Source organism: Pogoniulus pusillus, chromosome 17 (genome assembly GCF_015220805.1).
Source record: "Pogoniulus pusillus isolate bPogPus1 chromosome 17, bPogPus1.pri, whole genome shotgun sequence".
In the NCBI taxonomy this organism is placed as follows: domain Eukaryota; kingdom Metazoa; phylum Chordata; class Aves; order Piciformes; family Lybiidae; genus Pogoniulus; species Pogoniulus pusillus.
The window spans coordinates 4,702,401-4,723,647 of record NC_087280.1 but is presented as its reverse complement, the minus strand read 5'-3'; the positions used below and the strand labels follow the sequence as shown (position 1 = coordinate 4,723,647).

Sequence of the window (21,247 nt, the reverse complement as noted above, 5' to 3'; positions counted from 1 at the left end):
GTCTGTCTGTGCTCTTATTTTAAACCATTCTTAGCATCTGAACCAGTTTAATATATCATAATTCCTATTTTAGAGCCGTACAGAGTTGTGAGACCTGCAGGAGCCTGAGAGAGCCAAAAAGAAACCTCTCAGACTTTTAGAAGGACTACTGACAGACAAGTCTAGCTGAAAGACTGACTCTAGTGCGCACTACAAGATCGAACAGAGACACTCAGGAACACTTCATGAATCATCTACTCCGACTGACCTTGAGTCCACCTACTTGTTAAATCTGGTAACATGTCCAGGGACACATCGAGCAGCAATCGACCTCCAAAAGCCCAGTACTCTTCACAGCTGAGCCTTATGAAGGTCATCACGGCAAAGCAACAAGTGTTTCCAATGAGCTTTGCCCACAGAAAGGGCTTTTACAGACACCTGGTGTCCACTCAGAAACTTTATTTTTAACAGCCACGGTGCGGGACAGAAGCGGAGGTCTTAGGAGAAGTTCGGGCCCGGCAACTGACGGTGTTCGCCCCTCAGCCGCCGCTACCGGGCGGGCCGGCGGCGGAGCTCGGCCCCACGTCACCTCTGCCCCACTGGGCACGGGCCCAGACGGCCGCGGCAGAAAGGCAGCCAAGCCCTCGGCACTGCGGGCCGGGCGTCGTGGGGGAGCCCCGGCCCAGGGAAAGAGGGGTGCGCGCTTCCCGCCCTGCCTGCCGCCCCCTCCCGCACTCACCGCCCGCCGCAGGCGCTGCGCCGCGACCGCCCGCAACATGGTTCCACCGGCCCCGCGCCGCTCTCGCGAGAGCCGCGCCCCGCCCCGCCGCCCCATTGGCTGAGCGCGCTGGGCCAATGGGAGCGGCCGAGGGGCGGCGCGGCCGGAGCGGGTGGCGGGGCGCGGCGGGACGGGACGGTTCGCTTTGCGGGCGGCGGAGACCCGGCTCCCGTCAGCAGCCTAGCGCGGTGCCGGCGGGCCACAGCCGCCCGGAGGGCTCCGCACTCTCTACCGCTTGGCGTGGCGCTGCCACCTGGCCGCACGGCAAAACTACCGTGGCTGCAAGGCTGCGCTTACAACTCCAGCGGAGCACCTCGAGGGGAAACGGGCACCATCCCATCCCGCGGGACACCTGCCTCCCCGCCCAGACTGACCCGCCACCAACACTAGCCTTCTCCTGCTCCCCTTTCCCTTCGGTCCCTGCACTGTTTCCGCAGAGTTCAATCGCTTTAAAAACAACAGAAGTGGAGTTAGACGAGCAAAAGCCTATGCTCCATACCAGACCCCAGCTCAAGCCAATGCTGTGCCTTGCAAAGAAAACGCAAAACTCTTCATTAGCGCCTGCGGACCTCGCAGAAGCCGGCATGGGCAAGCTCACTGAGCCCACCCTTGGGGCATGCCCAGGCCTATGGCTGCCCAGGAGTTGACAGATCCCCCCCATGGAGTTAGACACAGCAAGAGCAAAGGAGGCAACACGGGGAGAGCATGTGGTGCACCAGAGGCCAGATGTCCCATTGCTTCCCAAATGTCGTGACATACCAGTTGTCCAAACAGTCTGACAGCTTCAAAGTCCGGTCTGGTAATGCCAACCCAGGACAGCCTCTGCTTGCCAGGACAGATTAACAGTTGCCTCAACCCTGTAACAGCATCGGAGAACATCTCATTTCCTCTGAATAATTTCTAGGTCTTCTTTGCTATTATTATTTATTAATCCAGCTTCTCAGAACCAAGGCAAGACATTCCATGCCTGCCCTCCCCCCCCAGCACTAGGAGATGGGCTGGGACTCACTGTTTTTCTTCCATACCTCCAGTTTTATTCCAGGGTAGCAAAGAGAGGGAATTTAAACATGAACGACTGCCTTGGAAATCGCTAGATAGCGAGCCACGTATGCAGTTCCTTCCTTTTCATCTTGAAGTGGTTTAGAGAGGAATAAACCAAACCCAACCAAACCCTGAACAGTTAGGGCCATTGAATGTTCTTCCAAGAGTAAGCAGTGATCTGCAGCATGTCAGTGATTCGTTCTGCATTTCTGAGGCACTCCAGAGAAAAGCAAATGCAAGCTGATCAAAAAGGCTCTTTCAAAAAGGCATTGCCACAGACTTGGCACAGGATCACCTCTAACATTTATTCTGCCACATCGTTTTCACATCAGATGCCAAGTACTACTGCTTCACAGCAAAAGCTAACCAGGTCCAGCAATGCAAATGTCTGAGCAGACAATTTGTTTCAAATCCCAAATGCTTCTATATGGGAAGAAAAGCAGCTGTACTGCATATTCCAACTTCCTGACTCTGGAGCAGTACCTAAGCTTCCCAAGGGCCAGGGGAGGGCTGCAGAGGGAAGAACTGAAGGAGGTGACAAACCTCCTTCAGGGCCTCTGCCCAATTACACAGATTAAAGTAGCTCCAGGTCTGCTCTGACTTCTGCCCAGAAGAGCACTTTGTGAAGTATTGTGGGTTAGAAGCTAAAGTAAAGGTGATGCCTCCAAATTTCTTGTGGCTACCAAATGGCTGCCAAGGGACTTTAAGGATGAGTAACAGCATTAAGTGCTGGGACTTTCTCTTGTGGATCCTCCACACTTTAACCAGACCCCCAAAAGCAAGGAAAACAGAATGAATGTTTGGAGCCACCTATGCATCTCCAGAATTGAGCAAATAACCAAGTAGGGGGGAAAAATTGCTTTCATGAAGATAGAGGGAAGAAGTTTTGCTGACACCACAGGACTTTGGGATGGGTTTGAAAAGAGGATAAATAATTGAAGCACTGACAGTTGGAGAGATGGTTAATGCACAGCATAACTCTTTAAAGATGAGAAGTTCTATACAGTATAGAACATATGCATCCTAGGAAATCTGACCAAAGCAGCAACTAATTCAAAATAAGGCTATGAAGTGAGAACACCATGGGCATCCTCAATGTCACCATTATGTCTTTTTAATTGAAGTGCTTTACTCATTAAAGGGTGGCACACAGTTTTGTAATCCTACTTCACCCTACAAAACCAAAGTTCCAATGTGAATATCTCACAGGCATAAAACCTTTCACGAAAAGAAACAACATAGGTACACTGAAAAATCCAGAAGCACAAAGCCAACCAGCCTCATCTGGGTTTCTTTTGTAATTCCTCAGACCAAACCAAAAGTGAGCTACTATCAGAACCGATGTAACTGCATTGTAGCTCAGAACAAATTAATCCTTTCACTACATGACTGGTTTAGTAGCACACACCATATTTTCATGAACAGAGTGGCATTGCCACCCTTTAGGTTAGATTTCAAGGTAGAGTGTCACCAATCCAGAGACACGACAGGTTTTGTATTCTGTTTATAAATTTGACTCAAAACCTCAGCACCACTTTGGATGCACATAATCCTTATTGAAACTGGCTTGATGCGGATTACACTCTGAAGCACAAAGGAAGTCTTTATCACTTATGGCTAGTGTTTTAGGAGCTTATAACTGTAATCAGGTAGGGGTTATATCAGCATGATCCATATTAGCCAAATTGTAGCAAAAAGCTTTTTTCTACTTTCCCACCTAGGGCATGACAATGACAAAAATGGTTAATATGCTATGAATGGGCACTGCTAAAGGTCAAGTCACCTCATACTGCAGGCAGGGGACAAGACTTTGTATTTTGAAATAAAAATTAGTCATTAATTAGTGGAAGCAGATCCTTGTATGCCACATTGTTATCCAGGATTATTTCATTAGGATCTGCTGACCCAATTTCTTCATTGGAAAGGGAATTACATTTTTTCACTCTGTTGGGAGGGGGAGGAAAGAAGAAAAAGGGGAAAAAATAAAAGAAAGAAAGAAAGGAAGGAATCAATAATGCAGATTACTCAGGCTTCTTAAAATATAGTTGCAACAAGAGCAGGTGTCTATGTTCATTTCTCCACAAAAGCCAAATGCAACAAGAACCATTACAAATATGTAATCATGTCTCCACTAGAATCCCTTAAAATACATAATTCCTAATTAAAACATATGGAATCCAGCTAATACAGCCTCATGACTAAGGGATTTATCCAAGGGCAGGAATTTTTTTTATTGCTGTTATCATGGTCCCCTCTGTCATGGGTCATCCTTAGCTTACTCCTTCAATCACCCTGGGGATAGCTGACTCAGATAAATTAAAAGAGCTTCATTTTGGAAGCTTCCCCAACATACGAAAGGATTCATCTCCTAATCTGTCAAAATCCAATAACGTTAAAGCAACTGCAACCTGCTTACAGCTCAGTGGGGCTCTCTGAGCTGACAGACAGGACCCACAGCCCAGCACTGGACAGGCAGCAGCAAGAAGGGACAGGACAAAAACCCACCTCAGAAATGGTAGAAAAAGAGATCTCAGCTGCTGAAATATTTTGTGCCCAAGCACTGCAAGCTCACACGATCCAAGTGTTTCAGCCACCCCAGGACATTGTCCAGACTCCTTACACTCAACCCTTCTGCATAGCCACAAACCTGGGACCTTCTGCATGATGTGGGACACAACTCCACAGGGTCCTGCTCTCCACTCCTCATCTCCATTGGCACACACACACAAAAAAAACCCCTCTTGAGTTCCTTTATAAGGAAACACTATCACAGGTGTGCTTAATGCTCTCTCCAGCTCATTTTACAACCACACACCTGTGTCTCAGGGACAGAGGAGGGTGCTGCCCAAAGCCATCCTATGGTAGGAACAACCCTCCTACTGATGATGAGCCTAGAAAACCACCACAGGCAGGTGTTTCCCCTTTCTTAGAAGCTCCTCTCACCTGCTAATCATTTTTATGTGCCAATCAAGTAATAAAGGAGATAGGGCACAAGGTTTTACTACATTTGCTGCATATTCCTAGAGAACACAATCAACAGAGGAGTTAAAGAAGCCCCTTCTCTTGAGGTCACAGACCAAAAGTGGACTCTCATAACTTTCTGGAAGCAAAGGCTTAGGTTACCTTGGAAGGCAGCTTGTCCTGCCCAGGAGCGAGGACGCTTTGTGTGGAGGAGATGGGAAGCAACACCAACAAGCAGAGTTCCGCTCCCCTCCAAGCGCAGACACCTGAGATGGGCATTTCACACGCTGCTGCCCTCCTCTGGCACACAGCTCTCCCTGTTGCTAATGGGAGATGCGTGTAAAATTCTCTGCTGGGTTATAGCAGCATTATTTTTTAAACATGTAGTTGCTTTTTCTGCCCGTTGTGCTGCTGGAGAGGAATCCAGATGCCACTGTATTCCCGCTCATGCCAACTCAAACAGTTCCTGTAGAGGCAGGGACAGCCAGCGTGTGAAATCACTCAGGCGAGCAGCCTTTACCATGCCTGCAAGCAGTTCAGGGAAAGTTGCTTTTTCCTCTTTTTGTTCAGTTTCATCTCAGTAACCCTTCAGCGCTAAGCAGAGGAACTGCTATAGGCTTCCCTTTTCAGTGTTTTGAGACCTGCTTGATTGTTGATATTTTCATTGCAAGGTCTGTTGAACAAGGGGCATCTTCTGGTGAAGTTACTGGCAGCTTATGCCACCTGGTGACAAAGGCTACTGCATCCTCTGCTTTCCCTGCCACAACGTCTAGAACACTGCAGGTTACCCATTGCCTTTAATCCTACTACAGATAATGGCATAACGAGATCCAGTGGCTGGAGGTTTAACCTAAAATATACATTTGATGTGCCATTTCAGTGAAAGTAGTTAACAAGCAGGATGGCTTCGCAGGGAGCAAGGAAGCCTCTCCCTCACTGGCAGGCTACATCAAGACCAGATGCATCTCTGGGAGGCATCACTGAGGTCAATCATAAATTAAGAGACTCACTGTAAGGGGTAAAAACAGTGAGAATGAGTCCAATTGTATGGTGTGGTATGAGATGAGATGGGCCAACGAGTCCTTTCTGCACCCATGGACTTTCTGAATCCTTCTTACCCAGAGGGGAAAAAATGGCAAGGGCTCCCCTTGCCATTTCACCATGGCTGATTCTTAATCAATAGCAGGGCTGGCAGTAGCTCTTGTGCAATACCACTTTCCCCAGCACTGGGCCCTCTTCCCTTGCAATGCTCCCAACCCCTGCTGGTCTCAGAAGAATTGAGCCCAAAGCTCCACATAGCAATTCAAATGCATCACCAGACATTAGGCCACCGGGTTAACCACTGTTTAATTTTGTCACATTTGTTTGTGAGTTATGTACGTGCCTTTCTTTTGTCAACATCTCCTTTTAAAAAGGATATTGATTTTGTTTTCAAAGGCTCTCAAAAATAAAATGAATGACTACATTCTAAGAAAGAGTCATTTTCTCAACAGCTGTAAATAATTTATTGTTCGCAACCCACCCAGATCAAAAGATACTTCATCAACTGATGTGGCAAAATCTGGTGCAAGCTGCATTTCTATTATCTCAGATCCAATTAACCATTTGGAGCAGACTAAAACATAACTAGATCAATCCAGAATCAGATTAATATCCAATCCATAATCACATTAATCACAATCTGTCCATAATTAGCCATCAGATAATCCCATTGGACAGGAGGTGACATGCAGTATCCCATTATCTCATTAATTATCTATTTTCAGTATCAGACATTGTCCCCAAACACAAGGAAATGTTTTTAAAGGAAAAATGGACAGGGAATTCTCCTTTTGCTTCATCCTCCCCGTTGAAGTCCCCAGCGGTTCAACACTGCAGTTTTACAGCCTTGCTTTGTTTTTCACATGTTCTCTTAGAACCAGAAGTTAGTGTTTTTTGAGAGATGTCATCTTTTTAAATAAAATATGATTATCTTACCAAGATGGATAAATAAAACATTTGTTTCATGTGAACAAGTTTATGAAATAAAAGAAAACCCTTCATCAAAGGTTTTAATGGTAACGTGATAACAATAGCTTTGCAATGCTAAATCTTATTGCAGATGGTTCCTGTCCTTTTTTGTCATGTAAGTGAAATTGTGTTCCATCTGTTTTAATTTTATAATGGACTTAATCCATGGCTGCCTCTGAAAGAATCAGCATTTACTGCCTTTGCAATCTGCTGCAAACAAACAAAAAAATGTCACCATTTCCCCTTTCTAGAGGAAACTTGTGTTTCTGTTTGGGAGGAAAAACCAATGAGTGCTCCACGGTGAGCAGGAAGTGCTGTCAGCCACCTTGCCCAGGAGCCGACAGGCCCTGCCAGCTCTTGCATCGAACCCAACTGGAATTGCCCCCAGTGTGACTGGAAACTGTTTACTGGGTGGAGGAGAGCAAGAAGTAATCAATCAGTGTGGTAGGAGACACTATGTTTGGGTTTGACTAACAATTGCTTCCATCAGGTCCGAGTAACCTGAAAGCAGTTTCCAGGAGTCTCTCCTGACCAGAATTATTCTGTGACATTATAATGTGCTTTCCCTTACCCTCCATTAAATGAGCCAACAATTAATCTGTTTGTAAAACTTGGAGGTATTGAGCTGGTCTTACATCTCTTGGCACCACCTGTATCATTTTAAAGCTTTTTGTACACCATCTAGAGGAAGTTCAGGGCTTTCAGCATTTCCCTGGAAGCTCTTTCTGGGAGTTTTCAAATCAGCTGCCTGTGCAGCACTGCCCACTGTGTTCCTACATGCCTGATCAGGAACTAAGTCGAGTCCTAGCATAGCTGCCTGCTGCCAGTGCACTGCTCTGTACGGGCACTGGTGTGCTCACAGCGCAGCTTTGAGCCTGTTTGGAAAAGTTCAGCTGGCTGAGCTGTAACCTTTCCTGTCCCTGAGCTGGTGAGAGGTTTAGGAGAGCAGAGAGGACCCAGCCCTCAAGTAAGAAAAAAGTGATGCAACATGGAGCATCCCTGCCAAGCTGCTGTATTCTTAGACGTGCCTCATTCTCCTATCACTCTGACATTTAATTTTTGCTTTATTGTTAACACATGCAGATACTGACTCATGCAGGACTCTGAGGAGCCTGGCTCAGACTGAAGTCACCCTTCTGTACCCCTTTTCCTGCTAGGCGCCTAGGCTAGGACACCCTGTGTGGCCTCACAGCCGTGGCAGCAGTGTAGAGGTTCTCACCATCCATCCCACAGGATCACCCCAGTTTGAAGTGCCGGAGAAATTTTCCAATGTCCTTTGCATCACTCACCTCCCTGCTCAGCTCTGCCACTGGCAAATGAGCCATGCTAGTGGCAGACAGTGGTTGGACCACAAACCCTGACAGGCGCCACAGCCACACAGGCAGGGGACATATGGGTCCACCCTGTCTTGAGTATGTCACTGCCACACCGCACCTTTGCACCTTCACACACGCAGGTGATGGCAGAGATGCCAAAATCCCCTGGTGGCACATGCCCCTCTGAGGTGGGTACCCAAAATGCCATCCTCCCCTCCTCAGCTCTTACACAAATTTAAAAGTTTGTTTTCAACACTGCGGGTCCTCAAAGGTATAGCTAGGGCTGTGGTCAGGCTGGGGAGCATGGGTCAAACAGTCAAACACTGGTGATCCAAATCACCCTCTCCCCCTCCCCTGCTTCTGGGGCTTCATATCTGTAGGATGCCAAACTCAAAAAAGAAGCACTTCAGGGTGGAAAACCCATCCTGCCTGCCTTCTCCAAGCAAAGTGAGCACAGCCCTTCCTGAGCCAGAATGTAAAGTCTCTTATGACCTTTATGTACAGTTGGTCTATGCCTGTCAAATTCCCAGTGTAAAGTGGAAAAGGCAGTTGCATGGTGGACAGGGACAGGATGAAGCCCCAGGGCAGCAGCAGTCTGAATTCCAGTCCAGCATGTGTAAGCTTTCAGGGACCTTTAGAGCTGCTTGTGCCGTTGTGCCTTTGAGAATTTAAAACTAAGTCAAAAGTCAGAGAAGTGCTCTCCCTAATTTTCTGCTAACACACAAAAACCCTTGGAGACTGGGGAGAAAGGGGAAAGAAAAAATAATGGGAAAAAAAAAAACAGCAGCAGAGGTTCAGCTGCAGGAAAGGGATCAGGTGCACGAAGATGCTGTAAAAGTCTTTTTATCCTCTAATTTCAACTTGTCACGTGTCTGCTGCCCACGACGGCAGACCCGACGGTGCCGACCGGCTCGCTCAGCTCCGTCAGGGCAGCCCTCCCGTGCGCGCCCCTGCAAGGAACCGCAGTCTTGAGCCCGCGGCCGTCGCGGAGCTCCCTTCCCGCCTGCCGGGGGAATGCGCCTCCGCGCAGCGCCGGAGACTGTCCTGCTGCGCCCATCCGCAGGCACCTGCGCGAGACACGCCGAAACGCAGGGAAAAGGGATAATGAAGCATCAGGCAAGGGAGGAAAGAACAAGAAAAGGAAGATAAACGGAAGAAATAAGAGGAAAACTAAACCCCAAGGGAAATATCAGAGAAAAGAGTTGAAAAAGCTAGAATGAATCTCCGTCCCTCAGACTGCCGACATCTCCGCCCCTCCGCGTACGGGACCAGGTAGATGGGTGCCGGGCTCCGCGCGAGGAAGTCAGCGGGTCCGGCCGTTGGCTGCGGCTGCCGAGTGGGTCCCGCGGCCTCCTGGGGCGCGGCGGAATGAGGTGCGCATCCGCCTCCTCGGTGGAGAAGCTTGTCCCGCGGCTCGGAGTTGACCGCCCCGTCCGACCCGACGCCAGGCACTGCCGAGTCGAGCTCCCGCACCGCTCCGCGCCCCGCCGCGCGCCCATTGTTCAGCATGGCCAATCCGCAGGCTCCCTCTCCGCGGCCTCCAATCGCCTCTGGGGGCCGCGCGGTGAGGTCAGCACCGCCCCCCCGGCCCCGCGGCCGGTGCGCGCTGACATCACGGCACGGCCCGGCGGGGCGGGCCCGGGGGGGCGGGTGCGGCCCCCGCCCCGCGCGGCGCGAGTAGTGGTGGAGCGGCGGCGCCGCATCCCGCATCGCGCATCGCGGCCGGTGCACAAGGGCCGCCCGCATGGTGGACATCCTCCTCCCGCGGCCGCTCCCGGGCGCCATGGGGGAGCCTTCCAAGAGTAAGTGCGCGCAGCGCTGCCCGTCGCGGGGCGGGCGGGCGCGGGATGCTGCGAGATGCTGCGGGGCCGGGGTCCAGCCGCCGCTGCCGTCGGGCAGGCTGGAGGTCGCAGTGCCACGGCAGCCCGGACCCGCGGGCGCGGTGACAGTGCTGGGAAAGGCTGCAGCAACGCGGCGGACGCGGGCGGCTGCAGGCTCGGCCCCTGGCATCGCCGGTGCCGCGATTCCCATTCGTGCCCAGGGCTCCCCGGCCCCCCTGGCTCCGTTTCTTACTGAATGCCTGTCCCTTCGGCTCTCCGCCCTGCTGATCTCATTTCTTTCTGCTGTGTCCATTTTCTCCCCTCTTTCCCTCTGCTTTTTCTTTCCTTCTTTCTTTTTCTGTCCGTGTTACCGTTCTTTTCTTTCTCTTTCCGTGTTTCGGATTGTCTGTCTTCTTTAAAATGCCTCTTTCCGTTTTTGTTTATTTCTTTCTCTTCCCGTATCTCTGTTTTTGTTTGATTTTGTATTTCTCTCGGTCTCTTCGATTTCTTGTTCTTACTGTTTTCATTTACCCGTATTCCCGTTTTAACTGTCCCTTTCTGGTTTTTCACTGGTTTTGTAATTCCGTTTTAATTTCATTTTATTTCTTTCCGGTTTTCCTCAGCTTTTGTTTTCCTGTTTCCGTGTTCCCGCTTTTATTTCCTTTTCCGAAATTCTGCTTTCTTTTATTTTAATTTCTGGCTGTCTACATTTCTCTCCTTTTGCATGTCCTTTAGTTCTCTCCACGATTCTCTATTTCTCTTTCTTCCTAGTTTCAAAACAAAATACACAAAACAAAAGACGGGAAAAGAAAAAAAATAAGTGGTGGGTTTTCTTTTTTTTTTTTAATTATTGTACATTAAAAAAATGTCTTTCCCTCACTGCTGGCGGTTCTGCTCTTGCCCATCGCTGCTCCTGATCGTGTCCCACTCGCTCCCGGCAGGGCGGCCGGGTCTGGCCCTGTGCGCAGGGTGCGGGGGCCGCATCCAGGACCCCTTCCTGCTGCGGGTGTCGCCGGACCTGGAGTGGCACGTCGCCTGTCTCAAGTGTGCCGAGTGCGGACAGCCCCTGGACGAGACCTGCACATGCTTCCTGCGTGACGGCAAAGCCTACTGCAAGCGGGATTACAGCAGGTGACCCGAGTCCGCCCATACTCGTTAAAAAACAAGCCAAAACAAAACCTGAAACAGCACAAAAGTCCCTTAAAACCCTCGATTTTTCCCCAAACGAAAACCTGAGTCTTGGCTGCTGCTGGCCCTCGCGGCGCCTCCCGGAGCCGCTCCGACGGCGAGGCCGCGGGCCCTGACGGCGTGTCGCGTCCCCGCAGGCTCTTCGGTATCAAATGCGCCCAGTGCCGGGCGGCCTTCAGCAGCAGCGACCTGGTGATGCGCGCCCGTGACCACGTCTACCACTTGGAGTGCTTCCGCTGCGCCGCCTGTGGCCGCCAGCTCCTACCCGGAGACCAGTTCTGCCTGCGGGAGCGCGACCTGCTCTGCCGCGCCGACCACGGGCCGCCCCACGACGGCACCACCGCCCGTGGGCCGCGCAGCCCCGCACTGCCGCCGCCCTCCAGCGCTGCGCACCTCGCAGGTACCGGCTCACCTCGGGGCGGGCAGAGGGAGGACGGGGGCATAGCTGCCGCGGGAGGGCAGGCGGCTGAGCTGACGGTGCGCACCCTCCTCGCCCACAGCAGAACCGGTGCCCGGACGGCCGCCCGCCCCGCGGCCGCCGGCGCACAAGACGGCAGAGAAGACCACCCGCGTGCGGACGGTGCTGAACGAAAAGCAGCTGCACACGCTGCGGACCTGCTACGCCGCCAACCCACGTCCCGACGCCCTGATGAAAGAGCAGCTAGTGGAGATGACGGGACTCAGCCCCCGTGTCATCCGTGTCTGGTTTCAGAACAAGCGCTGTAAAGACAAGAAGAAGTCTATCCTCATGAAGCAGCTCCAGCAGCAGCAGCACAGCGACAAGACGGTGAGTGCCCGCCTGCCCCTCTCGGGAAGGAGTTGGGTGGGAGGATGCCCCGGGCTGGCGGGCTCGAGCGGCAGCCACGCTGAAGCCTCATGTGCCTCCCACAGAGTCTGCAGGGCCTCACCGGGACTCCACTGGTGGCCGGCAGCCCCATTCGTCACGAGAGCGCCGTGCAGGGCAGCGCCGTGGAAGTTCAGACGTACCAACCACCCTGGAAAGCACTCAGCGAGTTCGCCCTGCAGAGTGATCTGGAGCAGCCTGCCGCCTTCCAGCAGCTGGTAAGCCGCACCGCGCCGGGTCGGGCCGCCCCGTCGGGTCTGGGAGCTGCGGGATGGAGCCGGGGAGGGGGAGTACCACGATGGCCCCTCACCGCCGCTACCTCCCCTAGGTCTCCTTCTCCGAGTCTGGCTCCTTGGGCACCTCCTCCGGCAGCGACGTGACCTCGCTGTCCTCCCAGCTCCCTGATACCCCCAACAGCATGGTGCCCAGCCCGGCCGAGACGTGAAGTGGCCCGACCGCTCCCCGTCGCGGGACATCCGCATGCCTGCGCTCCCTGCATGAGACACCTGGCCCCGGGCCGCTCCCAGAGCGCCGGACAAACGCCTTTGTTTTTTAATTATTCTTATTTAAAAACAAACAAAAAATACGTTGCTGACGGCCAAAAAAGCACCGGGATCCTTGCTGCCTTCACCAGACCGGAGAAAGAGCCCCTGCCCTGGTTATTTCGTTATTTGGGGTTTTTCGCCCTGCGGATTTCGATGTTTCTTTTCCCCGAAGAAACGCGGATTCTCCCTCTGAAGTCTGGCGCGGTGACAGGCTGCCTTGCCCGCCGCTTGAGCCGCGGACGGCTATTCTTCCCTTTTTGGAAGGGAAAAGACAAACCCAAATAATAATAGAAAAGGAGGAGAGAGTCCCCCGGATTGCGCGCCTTTCCGTGGCCGCGGAGCCGGCCTGACACTAAACCCTCCGCGAAGCTGCGCCGTCCAGCTCCATCTCACACCGATGCCTCTCCCGGGCCGCGGCGCCCGGCCCCGCAAGATCGCAGGAAAAATGGAACACGGAAACGAGACTTTTTTAACGGGAAAACCAGTGCTAATGTTAAGTTATCAGTGAACGGAGGACGGATTGTTTGAGCCTTTAACGAACAAAAGTAAGTTATTGTTATTTATTGTCAGAGTCAGCGGTTGAATAGTGGGATTAAATATTTTGGACTTAATAAAAAAAAAAAGAATCTTGAAATGGAAAAAAAAAACAGAAAAAAAAAAAAAAGGCAAGCAACGACAACAACAAAAAAAACCCAAAAAATAAGAGGGCGGGAGAGGCAAATCGTGTGCCGGCAAGGTCGGGGCGCGGGTCGGGATGGGCACAACCCCAGCTTTGCCGGCACGGCCTACCCACACCGCGCTAATCGGCTTTCCCGACCAGGGACGGTTATTTATAGGCGGGGAGGCGGAGCGCAGGTTTCCCTTTCGGAGCAGCCCTTGGGGCTGGCCAGGTCGTGCCCGCACCTGCCGTGGTGCGGGTCCGCCTTGTCTTCTTTCTGGGGGCCACGAAAGCGCATATGGGGCAGGGGCGGCGGCGGCCAGACGTGTATTCATTCTCTAGTCTAGACTCAGGCGTCGGCTCCTTATCTGGGTTTGGCATCACCTGAGAGCGCGACAGGGGCTGCCTCGGCTCCCGCTCCCTCCCCATTGCCCGAACGGGAACGCGCTCAGAGCCTGCTCCGGGCGGGATCGCAGGTCCACACAACCTTAAACCCCAGGGAGAGGTTCCCGCGTCCCTGTCCCCAGGCAATCGGCTCCGCACGCTTACGGAGCGCTGAGAGCTGGGCCCCACGCGAAGCCCCCGGGTTGCAAGAGAGTGGGGCAGAACGACGCCCTAGTGGGGGCAACTCCATCGCTCCCGAGGGGCTGAGGAAGCGGGTGTGCAGAGGCCAGGCTCCTGCGGGCAAGCCGGCCAGCGCGGTGACCCGCACTTGCCGTCGGGGCGAACGGAGCAGCCCGGGCTTCCGGAGGCGGCACCGGCGGGAGAGGCGAGGGGGCCGCCTCAGTCAGACACTCCTCTGCCGCCGCCGCGGACTACCCTCCCCAGCCCGAGGACAGGTGGGAAGGGGTTTCCCGCCGGTTCCCAACCCTGCCGAGGGGCCCCCTCACTTACGTGGCCTCCGTCGGGTCAGGTTTCAGCTCTCCGCGCTCTCCCGGACTGAAGTATCCGGCTTCCACTACCTGGAAGCGGGGCCGCGGGGGCCACAGAACTGCCCCCGAGGAGGAGGACAGGGGACTGGAATCCCTGCGGAGGCCCTGCTCCCGCCTCAGGCGGCGCGGCAGCCTCCCCTCAGGCCGCGGCCTCGACTCGGGCTGCGCGGCCGGCCGACTAGCCGGGTGGGCCGGGATTGCCTCCGTCGGCTCAGGTGCGAGCCGAGCCTGGCCACTAGGGCCGGCTCGGGGGTTGCAACGAGGGGACCCGGGCGGTCGGGGTAGCCGAGAGCCGCCGGCGACCCGAGCTCGGCGCGGCCCCGCCGGCCCTGTCTGCCGAGGGCGCGCGGGCAGCGGCAGAGGCGCGGGCAGGAAAGCGGGAGGGGCACGCGCCGGGTCTGCCGGTCCGTGCGGCCGCAGCGAGCCCTCAGCAGCAGCAGAGCAGCAGGAGACTTAAACGAGCGCTATTAAAGTCTTATCAAGCCGTTACAAACGTGCGTGGCCTTAAAAAACCCACTGTGAGGTGATTCGGCCCAAACCACCCCAAAAACCGTGAGTGACTTTTTCTCGGGGCCAAACCTGCCAAGTTTTTTCAGCTGTTCATGAACGGGAACTAGAGCTTAGGAGGAACACCTTCTGGTTTTCTCTCTGAGCCTCAGGCTGCATAAGGTAGCTCAAATACACCGACATTTGTGATGCAAAAGTCACACTACAGCCAGAATAAGTTAATTTATTACAAGATATATAGAACATTCTCCATTTGCAATCTTACTTCAGCAGTTCTGCAGTGCAAGTACCACTACACCTCCAGGTACAAAACACCCAAGTCATGACATAGGATAAGTACATGAAATCAACTCAAATTATCAAAATTATGAACCAGAACTTCAAAGTATCTACAGTACTTAGGATAGAAATAGTGCAAATGATGTATCTACAGCATAAGTATTTAGAGTATCAAAAACTGCTAGGAATAGCCTCTTAAGGTAGTCAGCAGGAACTGGTCAGTGTGCTGATGTTGGGGTTTCCAAATACAACACTTATTTTTTCAAGAAGAACTGTCGAGCTTCTTCCCAGGACTGTCGGGGGAATCTGTTGGACAGCTCAAGAAAATCTTGAGAACTGAATAATTTTTCTGTTGAAGACAGAACATAAAATCACCAAGTTATTTTCAGTAATAAAACAAGAATAATGAACATGTAGCCAATTTAAGGTACTTCAAGTCATTTACTCTCCTTCCCCCACCAGAAACTTCCCAAATCGTGGGGTCACACTGCTGTGGAGCTCCAGACATCGAGGTCTGCTTTAAAAAATGGGTCCTGAGGGCTACTGTGAGCAAAGGCTTAGAATTTTTAGCTTTGGGGTCAGACTCTCTGCTTTACGCAGTTGGAACACTAAATATCTTTACACATTCTATGTTTTTGGTCACCCCCTGGGACCAAGTCAAATTCATGCAGCCTCAATATCTGTCCTGCTCAGCAGTTTCTTCTTCCATAGAAGGCTGTGGAGGAGATTTGCTCCCCGATTCCCCCCAAAGCTCACAGCATGATTACAAACACCACTTTTAGTCCTTCGAGTAGTGCTGGTGGCACGAGCAGAACTATACCTGTATGTGCAGGTTCTCAGGCTCCCACTCTTGAAGCAACATCTTGCTGCACCCAAGACCAAAGTCTGCCCTTTCAAGTTTCATTCTGAGCAGTGTGATTGTTGCCATTTGGTTTTTTAGGGACACCATTCTTAACATCCGAGTGATACAAAAATAAATCAATCCTGCTTATACTACCTTTGAGTCAGCTTTTTTTTGCAACTAGGGAATGTTTAGGAATCACACTCACATGTCACCACATAGTCATCTTTGTTTAAAAGTTCATCCAGCTTGCATTGTGAAAGTAAAAAACAGTTTTCCACTCCACTTGGATTTTAGATGTTTCTTGAGCAGATTCTCATGCAAACACAGTTCTGGAAAGTCTGTGTTGCAGACACTGCACAAGGCTGACTCAGACTGAGAGGTACAATGCTGACAGAAAAAAAAAACTTCATAAAGTTGTGTTGATTTCTTACTTTGAAATTTATTTTTAACCAGAAAGCTTATGTTTTAGACCTAGAAAGGCTCATGTTGTGCCAAACGTTCAGCAAAAGGGTGGTAGATTTCTGCTTGCTATGAGGGAGAAGTCTGTCCGAGCAATGTGCTTTCTGCAAGATAGTGGTGACTCAGGACCAGACTTCCACCAACCTGCCTGAATTCCAGATGTGTTTAAAAGACACCATCTTAGCTGGGAATCTTTCTGGTTTAGCCTAAAGAGGCTAATTATATTTTACACAGTATTGACACCAAATGAAGAGGGGTTTTTAAAACATCTCAACTCTTGGGCAACCTGACAAACTTTACAGGACAATTACAGGACAGTATTTTACTAATTTTTGTCTTCCTGGGTGTATTGGCACAGCCATGCACCTTCTCTGCAACCTGAACCTTTTGAAGGCAGCCTTTGTGACAGCTAATTAAATATGTGCACGTACAGTATCGCATTTTAAGACATGATACCACATAGCATTTAATAGCGATTAACAGTCTGAATTCCTGACACTGTGAGCAGCAGCCTGGAACACATGCACATTTAAACCAGAATGAAAGCTAGGGAGCCTCTACCCAAACTGTAGAACCCTGTTGCAATTTACTGTATTCCTTTCACAGTGATGCAGATTCAGAACATTTAAATCATAGTAAAATATAATGTCTACACATTTTGTTCCTCAGTGTCTACTCTGTTACGAGTCATTGGAGACGTACCCCTCTGCTGAGAGAACTGGTTATCCATTTGGCCTGAACTCTGTGCAAAATCCTAGGCAGGGAAAAAAATAAAACAAACAAAAAACCAGCATCAGATTTTCAGATCTTGTATCTGAGGAATTACACTGACATCTTTAAGTCTTCATGGTCACTCAAAAATACTTACTTCATCAAATCTGGACATTACCAAACTCTTGAGTTGTTTGTTACGTATCATAACAGAATACTGCCAGCACCTGAATTCTATAATATATAGTGGATTTTATACTTTATTCATACCTTATTTGGAAGGAAAAACTATTTTTAACACACAACAGAAGAATGAATTTTTAACACCTTCCTCAGAAGTAGTTATTATCATTGCTTTCAATTTAAAAGAGCATTTACTATGGTTGTGCTTCTTTAAAACAACGGGTGGTTGAGATTTATGCTCCTGACTCCAAATAGCCTCTTACGAAATTCTTCAATCAGCCCAATTTCATTGGCTGTGTTTCCCAGGGATCGAGGGAGCCTAAGGTTTTGTTACCTCCTGAGAGCTCATGAAGCTCTCCCAGGGAAGTGCTGAGCTCTGGCCAGAGTGGCAGCCTGCTGTGCAACTAGCTGCGGTGCGTGCCCAACGCGCTGTGTGATCCCTGCTGCGCTCGGACGGGATGCTGCATCCCCTGGAGTCAGCAAGGACACCCACGTCCTGCGGAGCAACGCAGGATTATGCAAGTCAGCTGCTCGGTACTGAGAGAGTTGTTAGGATCTTGTCTTCTGTTGGAGCATTCAGTGAGCAGAGACAGCACAATGTGACATGAGATACAGTTTAGCAAATCATGGATACTCCTAAACTTTTAAAAATTATTATTTCAGCACATCTAGAAGCAGAAGTAACACAAATCACAAGGGTGATGCAAACTCCAGATTATAGATATAAATCTGGTGGTAGGGAGGTGTAACGTGGGTCATTGTAAAATCCAGCAGTCCCTTTCCTTTGATTTACACTGCACACAGCTAACACACTGTATTTAAGCGTTATATTCGTACACACCACCAAACTTTTACGTAAATGGGACTGCTTTTTGCATTCCCTGGCATAGGAAGAATCACATTTTCTAGTCACGGGGCAACAATCTTTCCCAAGCCGCCTGCTGAAACAAATAAGAGATTTGCTTGACAATCAGCAGGGAGCTGAAAAAGAAGTGCAGAGGCAAGCCTAGTCTGTGTGTGTGGCTATCTGAGCACGCCCCAGCTCCCCTCAGAATTGGCCTGTGTGTGTGCAACGTTTGAAAATGCTGAATTTAAAACTGGCTAAAATGCTAAATGATCAGTGCAGTCAGGGAAGGGGTGACATTTTACAGTGCACAAGGAGCTTCCATACTTTAATATAACACCTTGGTTTAAAAGGAATCTGAAATACGCTCTAACTGGAAATCAAATTAACAACATCTACCTTTCCAAATATACTTACACTTTGCCATAGCTGCAGGGGATTTAAATGTCTTTCTCTCTCTTACAGTACAGAAATCAAAATAAATAACTTTAAGTATTCATATAGGGAACATTATTCTCCACTTTCATGGGTTTTTTTAAACTGAAAGGACAAACTTAACTTGCTGCATTTACTTGTCATGCTTAGACTATTTTTTGCCATTGCAACTTTAACACTGAAATCTGTAGTTTCACTACAAGAAGCCTGAAATAAAAGCTGAATTACAGCTTTATATTTAACCAGAAATTCAATTCTTTTAATATCATGTTTGAAGTGTGTGGGAGTTGTTTGTTTGGGGTTTTTTTTTTGTATTTATTTGTTTTTAAACTGCTATGCAGTTATTTTACCATTAAAAGGATAAAAAGTAGTTGCACTCAGAATTATGATGTTATGTGAAAACCTGCACTAAACATTTAATTCTTGTGCCTTCACTCCCAGCTCTATCTAGCCTACTCTTGGACTTGCTGTAAAGCACTGGGAAAAAAGAGTTTGACTAACATTTCTGTATCAAGGACAGTAACTTTCAGGTAACTGATACAGAGTTACACCAGTCCTAAACACATACTGTTTTTCAATAGTACAGTGTTTACCAAACCTGCATTTATTTATTGGAAACAGCCAATAAAGTGTATGGGAAACATAAGGCATGCATAAAATCTGATCTATAAAGCACAGCATATAAATTTAAACAAAGGGAACAAAAACGCTGTAAATCCTTATTCAAAACAGTGTTCCTAATGATCTCAGTGGCTTACTGTTGCAAATAAAGACTGCAAGATTAGACTAATAATGTATGTCCTGTATATTTTCTGCTAAAAAAGATATACATTTCCGTTCAGCCCTCTAAATCTACTGCACACAGTCTACAACTGCCCATTTCCATGTAAACACATTAATATGCCCATTTCAGATATACTATATGTGCTGTAGGCTTGACAAAATAAATATTTTAAGACTTGTCCTCTAACACCAGAATCTACATCAAATCTTCCCAGCACATCCAGTAACTTTTCTAATGAAAACAGGATTCTGCACGTGATAGCGAGAACCTGAACTCCTCAGTAACCTTTCAGTGTTATAAGATGCCGCAAGTACAGGCATAATCTGTGGTTTCAGAAGAGCTATAGAGAAATCTTAAGGTACTTCAATGCTGTTTACTTGTCTTAAATAAGTCAAATGACTTCCATATACACAGCAAAGGCAAGAAAAGCTGTTGCAGTTACCCTGCAGACTCGCTGTTCCTGCAATAACTACCTGGATGAACGTGGCAAGCAAAACAGAGCTCATCTCCTGCTCCAGGATGATCTTGTTCTGAGGGTTATTGTAACAAGCAGCTATTAGCGACGGGAAGAGCACTTTGATTAAACGAGGATCACTGAAATACTGGAAAGGCAGCTGGCATAGTTTCTGCAGCACTGTGGGGTGACGGCCAGACTGTACAATGATCTGAAAATACAAACGTAACACTGTTAAAACACGTGATCTAGCTCCTCTTCTCTTCCTGGTAAACCACCAAGGGTGCTGAAGTCATGCTAAAAAAACGAGTGTGGCTGACAAGCAAATACTAAAAATAAACCTTGTAATGCTTAGCCCCCAAACCTTCCGTTTTCCCCTGCAAGTATTATTTTTATTGCAGACAAACAAAATCAAAGGCTGTGAAACTTCTTCTTCCTGCATGATCCAAAGAGACAGAGAAGGGGATTAATCTGCAGATCACAGTAGTACAGATAATTTCATATCTTCATTCAAAAGACAAAGAATTACAGCGCAGGGACTACAGTAAGTTAGAGCTATGAAACGAACAACCCCAACCCCCTCCCATTTAAACACAGTAAGCATGTCTTCGTGGGGGGGGGGGGGAACTCAAGAAAGAGATCCCCAGGACTGTAAAATCCCTGCTGAAGCTCGGTCAGCCCTTACTAGAGAGCTCTCTGGCAACTGGAGAGGACTCTGTAGATGTCTGCCACGCAGTCTCAGGCACCAAAAAGAAAAGGCGATTGTAAGCCATGCAGCAAGGAGTTTCAGTAAGTAGAGACTCAGAAAGATCCTCCCATCTGTATTCTTTATCTCAGTTTCTATCAGTGCCATTGACTCTAAAAGGAGAATTGTTTAGATAAATGGGACTGTTGTCATGAAGCAGGCTAAGTTTACAACTGTGTACGTCTGAAGAAATAAGGCAATGCTATTACTTGTCTCCTGCAAAGGAACCTTTCCAATTTACTTGATATTCTTATAACGTCTTTGTGATAAACTAAAAAATGCCAAAATCGGATCTGTTCCAAGGAACCTTGATTAGACAATTATAATATGAAAGAGCTGTTTGACCCAAAGCTGGCTTTTTGGCATAGGAGGAAGCTCCTATAAGGTTAGGACACTGTAAAACTGAGGGTCACGACTGTAAATTGTACTTGGAAAAACACAATTTTACAGGTACACACCCAGACAAAACTGCATTCAAATTAAAACCAGAAGGACAGAAAGAAGAAGTTGAGACCACAGGAACATAAATTACAGGGATTTACAAGTTTTCAAAGTACTTTTAACAATACCTTCAGAGCACACTCTCAGTTGATAAAACAAAGCAACAAAGTAATAGTTTGCATTTTTTTTTTCAGTTCACCAGCCAAAAAGGCATGGAAACCCTTTCAAAATACCAGCAGAAATGTCTTAATGCCCTTAAAGATAGGAGGAATTTTCAAAAGACTACCCAATAAGTGACAATTTAGCATGCACTCAGACACTGCTTTGAGGAAAACATCACCAAAGCATTTAGAGGATTCTAAACTTAACTGTTGGTTCCCACCCAGGAAGCAGGGGGTTGCCTCTCCAGTCTGTGATTACTGTGCAGATTTTACATTAAGCAGAGTGATTATTCTATAAATAAATCTATGGGGGGTTATGGGAAATTCT

At 49.1% G+C, this 21,247-nt stretch overlaps 3 protein-coding genes across 7 annotated transcripts in view; 1 reads left to right on the top strand and 2 right to left on the bottom strand.

Annotated features, from left to right (window-relative positions):
- Positions 1-4,535, bottom strand: part of ETFA (electron transfer flavoprotein subunit alpha) — a 34,734-nt gene extending 30,199 nt beyond the window's left edge. Inside the window, exons 1-2 of one of the 3 annotated variants that reach the window (XM_064157335.1) lie at positions 4,446-4,535; positions 1,517-1,614 (exon numbers count right to left, since the gene is read on the bottom strand). In XM_064157335.1, coding sequence (XP_064013405.1) covers positions 1,517-1,614; positions 4,446-4,461 — 114 coding nt within the window. In that variant the 5' untranslated portion in view covers positions 4,462-4,535. Of the gene's footprint in view, positions 1-718; positions 800-1,516; positions 1,615-4,445 lie in introns of those variants that run through there. The other 2 variants (XM_064157336.1, XM_064157338.1) reach the window with 2 other exon arrangements.
- A 5,287-nt stretch (positions 4,536-9,822) lies between these two features.
- Positions 9,823-13,155, top strand: ISL2 (ISL LIM homeobox 2). The gene is made up of 6 exons (XM_064157098.1): positions 9,823-9,887; positions 10,847-11,036; positions 11,231-11,493; positions 11,594-11,880; positions 11,985-12,155; positions 12,266-13,155. Exons 1-6 carry the CDS (start codon positions 9,830-9,832, stop codon positions 12,380-12,382), a joined length of 1,086 nt encoding a protein of 361 aa, XP_064013168.1. The 5' UTR covers positions 9,823-9,829; the 3' UTR covers positions 12,383-13,155.
- A 1,627-nt stretch (positions 13,156-14,782) lies between these two features.
- The window catches only part of SCAPER (S-phase cyclin A associated protein in the ER), a 243,491-nt gene continuing 237,026 nt past the window's right edge, over positions 14,783-21,247 (bottom strand). For all 3 annotated transcript variants that reach the window (XM_064157319.1, XM_064157318.1, XM_064157320.1), the window contains 3 exons: positions 19,592-19,783; positions 16,864-16,915; positions 14,783-15,207 (listed from right to left, as the gene is read on the bottom strand). In XM_064157319.1, coding sequence (XP_064013389.1) covers positions 15,113-15,207; positions 16,864-16,915; positions 19,592-19,783 — 339 coding nt within the window. In that variant the 3' untranslated portion in view covers positions 14,783-15,112. The remainder of the gene's footprint in view (positions 15,208-16,863; positions 16,916-19,591; positions 19,784-21,247) is intronic.